At 42.3% G+C, this 8,342-nt stretch overlaps 1 protein-coding gene across 1 annotated transcript in view; it reads left to right on the forward strand.

Annotated features, from left to right (window-relative positions):
- Positions 1 to 2,417: 2,417 nt before the first annotated feature.
- STX12 (syntaxin 12) overlaps positions 2,418 to 8,342 on the forward strand; it is a 10,855-nt gene continuing 4,930 nt past the window's right edge. Inside the window, exons 1-4 of the mRNA XM_010178956.1 lie at positions 2,418 to 2,454; positions 3,426 to 3,495; positions 5,385 to 5,484; positions 7,297 to 7,438. Coding sequence (XP_010177258.1) covers positions 2,433 to 2,454; positions 3,426 to 3,495; positions 5,385 to 5,484; positions 7,297 to 7,438 — 334 coding nt within the window. The 5' untranslated portion in view covers positions 2,418 to 2,432. The remainder of the gene's footprint in view (positions 2,455 to 3,425; positions 3,496 to 5,384; positions 5,485 to 7,296; positions 7,439 to 8,342) is intronic.

Consider the following 8,342-nt stretch of genomic DNA (forward strand, 5'->3'; position numbering starts at 1 on the left):
GCCAGGGCGGTGCCGGGCGGACAGAGGTCAGGGGTGAGGGTCAGCCCGGGGGTGAGCGTCCTCCGTGGGCTGTAACGAGCAGCTCTGTGCTGCCGCTGGCCGGGGCGGCGTCCACGCTGCTGTTGCTGTGGATGCAGTGTTGGTGTCGCTCTGACCAAGCTGCGCCCTTCCAGCGGAACAGGATCCCTGTGTCAGCCCTGCCGGGAGCCTGGCTCCTCCTTCGTCTTCAGCGAGGTCCTTAAGTGAAAGCGGGGAGCCAAAGGTTGTCACCCCGTCTGGCGCAGGATGTCTGGGAGAAGCCGCTGGCGCAGAGATTTCATAGAATCACGGAGTAGTTTGGGTTGGAAGGGACCTTAAAGCCCCCCCCAGTCCAACCCCCATGGGCAGGGACACCTCCACCAGCCCAGGCTGCTCCAAGCCCCGTCCAACCTGGCCTTGGGCACTGCCAGGAAGGGGGCACCCACAGCTTCTCTGGGCAACCTGGGCCAGGGCCTCACTGTTCTCAGTGAAGGATTTCTTCCTAATGTCTCATCTAAATCTACTGGCTTCCAGTTTAAGGCTGTTTCTGAAGGCCTTGCCCGTTTCCTCTTACCTGTGTGGGCAGCGTTCTTACAGGGAAATGTGCTGCTGCTGAACAGGTTGCCATTAAGTGAATGGCATTGCAGTTTCTTGGTCATGTGGCTGTGGTTAGAGAAAGTCAGCAGTATCGTAAGCTAATCATTGAAATCCTAGTATTGATCACTGAATTACTGCTTACTAAATGAGTCCCTTCCAAAAGAGTCTTTGATATAACCTCTTTCTTTGCTAAAAAAGGCCTTAATTGTCCAAGTACCTGTGCAAGTTTTAGAGGCAAGGTCAGTCAAACATGTTAGTTCCTCTGAAAGTTGGTGACTTCTCCAATTTGATTATACAGACCTATTAATATTACTGAAACTGCTTTGCTTTTCCTCAGTAATGTTCATTTTCTCTTGTTATCGGCATGGCTGCTAGTTGATTGCTTCTAAGTTCACCAAATAACACAAGTTGTCTGGGGTGTTTCGGGTTTTCTTGGTTTTGGGAGTTATTTTTGCCACTCTTTGCACTTCCTCTCCCTTCCATGTGATTTCTGCGTGTGAGCCTCCCCTTCTGAGCAGTTCAGCTCCCCTTTCTCGTAGGACAAGCTTCCACTGTCTCATGTGCCATCCTATCTCAGTGCGCTGCCTATCTCAAATGAAAACATAACCTTGCAGTTTTTGTCAGGGTGGGTGGGGACACACAGGACATCTGACAGCATTATGATAATTACCTTTATTACACATTTTATAAAAACTTTCCATTCAAGCCTAGGAGGAGAGGTATTGAAGCCTTAAGCCTGGCTTTATTTCTCCTTTCATTCCCTATAGGGAAAACAGCAAGCAAACTATGACCACAGCTGACTATTATTTGCTCCTTTTGGGAAACTCGTAGTCAGTACGTGGAAGGCTTTACAGCCTAAATTTGAAAGGGTTTGGAGATTGAAATCTGCTGACCGAGGGAACTATCTGTGTTGGTGTGTATACCACTATCCAGCAAATAAAGAGCTCCAACCCCTTCCTTGGCCTCCCAGACACTTTGCTCTCATTTTTTGTAGATTTTATGTGCCTTGCTGTTGGCTGAGACAAACTAAGCCTAGTGAACTGCTGGGCCTGGCTCGGATCAGCACAAAGAGCACACTGCCCAGCATGGAAACAGAACTCGCACAAGGATCTCCTCCAACGGAGAGAAAAAAAATACATCAGAGTATCCAGACCTTATAGCACAGATGCCATTTGTGAAGGCCGTGGTATCCGCACACAGAGCATAGTCCGTGTGCCAGTTTGTGGACTTTTCTGACCTTCCTGTGGTGTACAGAGCTGTGAAATACACGTAGTCTTGCTTGCTGTGTTCAGCTGAGTTCTGATACAAGAAGTGGCTGAACCCCTCTGTGTGGGAGCAAACAGAAGTTGAGAATTGGTGGTGAGAATACGAATACTCTCGCTGCATGCAAAAGCCCAAATGGTGCTGCAGCCGTAGCTGAGCTGCCACTGTTGTAAGCCATTGGACATCACTTTAAAAATGGGATCTGATGTTCCTTCAGCAACACATTTAATCAGCTGAAGTGGCTCACTCCAGGCTGAAAGCAGAAGTTACACCCGTAGGATGCCACTGAATTGGAAGCAGCTCTTGTTGAACTCCTGGGGTATTTGAACTCAGTTCAGCTGCCTGTAGAACTGTATTAAGTTATTGCTCCTTGGTTTTGTCTCTCTTGCTGCTTGAAGGGATAGCATACAATTTTGTCATCAATTTGAGCCAATCAGTCTTTGTACTGCTGTTGTAAGTAGTGTGCCCAGCATCTTTAGTAATGCTAGAAAATGTGCAGCTGCAGAATAAAGTAGATTAGCTTGTTGATCTGTCAAAAAATATCTTCTAATGTGATGAAAGTTGCTTCTCAGGTAGGTGAATGGTTTGATGTGATTCACTGTGTGGTTGCGTGATCACTAGTGGCTACACAAGGAAAATAGTGGAAAACCATAGGAGATAGGGGAGAAGGAGGGCTGGAATATCTCTTCTCACTGCAATGTGATTGCAAATTTATGCAAGATAACACTGAATGCGTCAAGTTGCGCCAGGGGAGGTTTAGGTTGGATATGAGGAGGAATTTCTTTACTAAAGATGTTGTGAAGCACTGGAAGGGGCTGCACAGGGAGGTGGTGGAGTCTCCATCCCTGGCGGTGTTTAAAAGATGAGATGTCGTGCTTGGTCTAGTGGTGGACTTAGGGCTGGTTCAGTGGTTGGACTCAATGATCTTAAAGGTCTTTTCGAACCAAAACCATTCTGTGATTCTGTGAAGTGCATCACTCCTATCTGCTGTTTTTGAAAGGTTGTTTGCACCAGTATTGCCAAAGGTTTGGACTATCATGAGTAGGAAAATTCAGATTTTTATTGGGTTTTTTTTAAACCAATAACAACACCTGGGGTTTTCTTATTCTTTTTTTTTTAAACAGAGCATTAATACTTGAAGTAACTTTACAGTAGCTAAGAGTGGCAACACAGTGTAGTAAAGTTGTTTTGCAGGAGTGATAGTCCAAAATACAGAAGTAATGAGACTGGTAGCAACCACTACAGCTGTGTTAGTTGATCTGAAAGGCTGAGGAAATAGAGTGCACAAGCTTTTAGCTGTACAGCCTTGTCTTCAGGGTTTATCTGCCTCACTGTCACATTCTTATCTGAAAGTGAGTCTGTCTGAATGGGAATAATGTAAAATACACTTTACTTTTAAAGCAAAGAATGTGTTTTTTTTAACCAGCTTGAGCTAAATGAAACTTTGAGAGAAATCCTTTGGGGGAAGCTGAATGAATACATTCAAGAAGGAATAAAATACACTAGAACTTGTCTACTAACTCATCTTGTGATCTCTTTATCTTCAGCTGCTCAGATAAAGAATTTGATGAGCCAGCTGGGAACCAAGCAGGATTCCAGCAAGCTTCAGGAGAACCTGTAAGTGTGAAATGAGCTCACATTTGTATGGGCTTTCTTTCATTTCTGTCTGTATTCTTAGAGGAACTGAGTTACTTGCTTTGAAGAGACTCTTTATTTGGTAAATTTAATACAGTCTTACAAACCAAAAATGAGTAGCTGGGTTAAGTAGTTCACTAGACAAATTAAGGTGTTTCTGTAGGCCTCTGGAGAAGCCATTCAAAAATGCTGGATAGGAACGGTTAGAAACTGCAGAGTTGATTTAAAAAGGGTTGCAGTACATCAGCTGTACTCTGAGGAACAGCCATAGTAGCTTCACTTGTGGTTTAGAAGAAATGAATGCCACACGAGGTGCTTGGTCCTCACATAAGAGCAATAAGGAAAAACAGCAAAGACCTGTAACTGATGAGAAAGTAGCTTGTAGTAAGGATGGATTTAGGCACTAGAAAGATTAGCAATTCTATATGGCAGCCAAAATGCTACATGTAGTTTCAGAAGAATAACATGCTATACAGAATGCATTTAAACAGGCGTTGTCCAAACTGACTCCAAGAGAGGGAGAACAGGGAGTCTGTGGGTCTGTGCATCCTTTACAAACTTGCAAAGCATAAATAGCAAGTTATGAGAATACTTTCTGGAGTAATAAAAGAAAACTTGAAAGTAAGTTCTGCCATTATCTCTTCATGTGACTGTACCTTGAATTTCTGAATATGCAACTTCCCCATTTTTTATAATAGCCAGTTTTTGGATAAATTGATATGTGGTGATAGCTACATACACTGCATTTGAAGGATGAGATCAGAGCCCAGTTGGGAGAGAGGAATTTGTTTGCCTGAGCTGCTCGGTTGACTCAATCTGTATTTAATCAGTAGATTAAAGAACTAATCACTGGTGACCAAACAAATGTCTTTCCATTTAATTTAATTGTAGAAATGGCCCTCTTCTTTAAGGTCAGAGTGGTTGCACTCCACAAGTTGCCAGCTGGCGTACAGATTTAATAAAAAACCTCATGGGTGGTTTATTCAGCTCACATATTGCAGGTCAACTTATACAGTAATTCAGCCTGGATGCTTTGATTTGGGTATCTATTGGGCTGAGTAGATGACTTGCACTTAAGCATCTTGTATCCATTGAATGTCAAAAAAATGGTTCTTGTTTTAGTATTTTGTGTCTCCCAACTTTACAGTATTAGTTTTGGTGCATATGGCTGCAAAATAAAACTTGCTGTTCTGTTCTCTGGGAAGCACTAGCGTTCATTCAAATACATCGCATCTTTGATGTGCAAGATGATGTCTTTACATTCAGTTCAATGAAATTAATGTTTTTATATATTGTGCTACTAATGAAGGTGCTGCTGCACCGGGTCCTTTGCAACAATAGCTTTGAATTGCAATGTTGATGGAAAAACAAAGGCTCAAGGGAAAGCCTTGCATTTCTGAAAGCAGAAGCTGGATCTTTCCTCTGCCTGACCATTAATTTTCACAAAAATGTCAGGATTTAATATTTCTGAGTCTCTGTGCTTGTATCAAATGCACATTTAACCAATGAAATCAGTGGTCGTCAAGTGAACAGGTAGTTACCAAGTGTTACCACAGGGAATTCACCCTGAGAGAGTGATTATGTTCACTGAGTAAAGTTGTCTCTCCCTTGAATTTCTTTTTCTTATGACATTGGACAAAAATATCTTTTTGAAACTACTGAATTATGCTGAATAGCTGGAAGCACAGAACTTCTTAGTTGCTGCTAAAAGCTAAAAGTACATTTCTGTTCCATTAGATTGGAAAAAAAAATACACCATAAATATGTGTGCTCTCAGAACATCTACTTGGTCATTACTTTGGAAGCTGAAATGCTTGGAGACTGCTTTTTAGGTAGACACTTGTGTAACTGCTCTTGAAATTTTATTTCAGACAACAGCTACAGCACTCCGCGAACTGCCTTGCCAAAGAGACCAATGAATATCTCAAGGAGTTGGGGTCTCTACCGCTTCCTCTATCTGCTTCTGAACAGGTTGGCACACAGAATTTGTCTGGATGTATTTTTAAATAGCTCATTTCATGAAATTAGCTTAGACCACAACCTCCCAAAGCTTGAACTGGCCCAGCTGAAGTACAGCAGCCTTTTGCATTGAGGAACGTTGTTGAAGTAGGGAAACCCATTAAACTGGCTCCATCCTGGCTACCTGTATGGCACAGGGAAACTGGTGCTTCCCAGTAGCAAATAGATGTAAATCTTACTTGTGTGAGAATAGGAAGCCCTAAACATATGGGGAGAGCTGAAAAATAGGTCTTGTTTACAAAGTGCCTGGTGATGCAAGGCAGGGTTTTAGGATAAAAACTCATAGCAGACTGCATGTCACTATGAAATGTGATCACACCAAACAGCTTTGCCCTGCATGTGATTTATTAGCGGGGAGAAAAGCTGATTCATCTTGCTCACATTTGAATAAAGCAGAATATAGCGAGGCAATGATTATGACTTTGTCTCTTGTCAAATAGTCCTTCGAGTTCCCTCTCCCTATTGGAAGGGACAGTGTTCTGCTGTTGGTGTTTTCTCGCTCTGCTTTAAATCATTTCCACAATATTGTTGTATCTGCTTTTGTGATAGTGTTGTGGGCTGATCTGTGGATATGGGTCAGCAGATGTTGTCTTAGTCTAATTCTGTATTTAATAGTTTATATGCCAGTTGTAAGCGTGGCCACGCTTTGCCTGTTTGTTCAGCAAATATTTTTCAGTTAATCTCCCTGTGGTGAAAAAAATCCTGTCCTGGGCATCTCGCTGAGTGCATCAGTGACTCCTGAAGCCTGTTAGAGCAGTCCAGCCAAAATCTGCAGGCACTGGCATCAGCGTGCTGAGAGTCTCCTCTGGCAGGAATATTGCTGCTTCCCGATGGCTCAGATGGAAGCTGCAGTGTATCATGAGGCCGCTGTAGCGGTTTATTATAGAAAAAAAATCCTTGGAAACATTTATTTCCTTGAAACGGCTGTTGAATTGATACAAACACGTCGAAAGATTACAGTATTGGCAAGCCTGCAGTTTGAGACAGCTGTTGGGAATCTCACTAAGGAACTGACCAGGGTCTTGAATGTCCTTGGAATGAGCTTTTTCACATCATCTTGTTTCTCATAACTGGGATGCCACAACACTCAAAGGAGACTTTCTGTGGAGGCTAAATATGTTGATACTGTCAAATGAGGATGAAAAGGAATCTTGCAGCTAATGTATTTGAAGAAAAGATGAACTGAAATTGTTATCAGGGGTAAGGATATTCTCTGGTCAAACAACAGCAGGATTGTAGTGTGGCATGACTGGGAGAGACAGCTTATGAAACTGGAGTAATGGGTGTTGGGATTAGTTCTGCAACTGTGGGGCTTTCTGTATTTAAGAAAGTTAAGGGGGTTGTCTCATCAGGACAAGAGAAAGTTAAGTACTGTCAGGTTGGCTAAGTAGAGGAATAGAGGGTAAAGGCATTGTAGGTATCCAAAAGGTGTATAATTAAGCGTGGTAAATTACTGGAATGTGATTTGAATAAAAATAATGGTGGAGAAGATCTCTGCTTCAGACTTTAAACTAGGTTGAAATTTGTGCCTTATTGCACAAATCTGTTCTGCAATAGGCAAGGCCTAGAGCATTTGCTATAACGAATTAAAATATGGTGGGCTTTTTGTTCTCTCCAGTGCGCCACAGTGCTGGAACCAGAAGATCACTTGAATGACAGCGTTCATTGTTGTTGTTGTTATGATGATGGTTTTTTTGAGAGTCTGACAGTTACATTATCATGAATGACAATAACTGAACACTTGTTTTTGCTTCAATTCTTTAGCGCCAACAGAGACTTCAGAAAGAACGTTTAATGAATGACTTCTCTGCAGCCTTAAATAACTTCCAGGCAGTACAGAGGCGAGTATCAGAGAAGGAGAAAGAGACGGTAGCAAGGGCGAGAGCTGGCTCCCGTATGTCTGTAAGTATTTATGGGAATTTTGTATTCATATAGTGAACTGCAAGTCTTTTGAGAGATCTTGTAGTTGGCTACCAACATCGTAGTTGTGATGTTACTGAGTGCAGATGAGGCCTCGGTGCATTAGTTTTGTCATTCCAGATGCTTGTACGCAGGCTCTCATTTCAGTGTGCTCCTTCTCAATGTTAATGGAGGAGGGAAGGAGTCTTGGGAGTTCCACACATCGTGGAGGATGAGATGAGATGAGGGGGTCAAAGTATAGTTAATAGCACGAACCATTGCAAGCTGCTCTTTGCTTGATGTCAGCCCTAGACTATAAAATTTAAGAGATCAGTTGGAAGATTACCATACCTTAAATTACATCTTAAATCTCACACTGTTTCTTCAGTTTCTTATAGCTTCTGTCCTGCTATATGGAGGTGTCCATATATCTCCAATGTGTGTTTAAACCTTCTCCCTATTATGTTTTGAAAAACCCCTGTGGCTACTAAGAATTCATAATTAAAAGGCCATTTATCTCTCCTTGCCTTGGGTCTTTGAGTTAGGTGTGCATTCTTAGTTTCTACAAGGCCACACATTTATCCGTTGGATTATGCTCTGTATTCTTTGCTATGTGTTGAGAAAGGAAGTGACAAGCAGCAGCAGCTGATCTCAGTCACTGGACTGGCTGCTTTTGATCACTTGGTTGTCTCTGATTTGCAGAGACAATCTGAATCTAAAAATTAAATCTAAAGATGAATCGAAATCTGATCTTAGCCTAAGTTAAATCTGAAAGTTGAAGTGGCAGTAGCATTCTCAAAGAACTCTGTGGACAGTTTATGCCTTTGTCTTCAAGATACTCCTGTTGATTTTTTTGAGTCGTCCCGGTAATCTGCAAGACTAAAAACAAATTTCTCTCTTCTAGGATGAGC

This window comes from Mesitornis unicolor, unplaced genomic scaffold (genome assembly GCF_000695765.1).
Source record: "Mesitornis unicolor isolate BGI_N332 unplaced genomic scaffold, ASM69576v1 scaffold3882, whole genome shotgun sequence".
Classification (NCBI taxonomy): Eukaryota; Metazoa; Chordata; class Aves; order Mesitornithiformes; family Mesitornithidae; genus Mesitornis; species Mesitornis unicolor.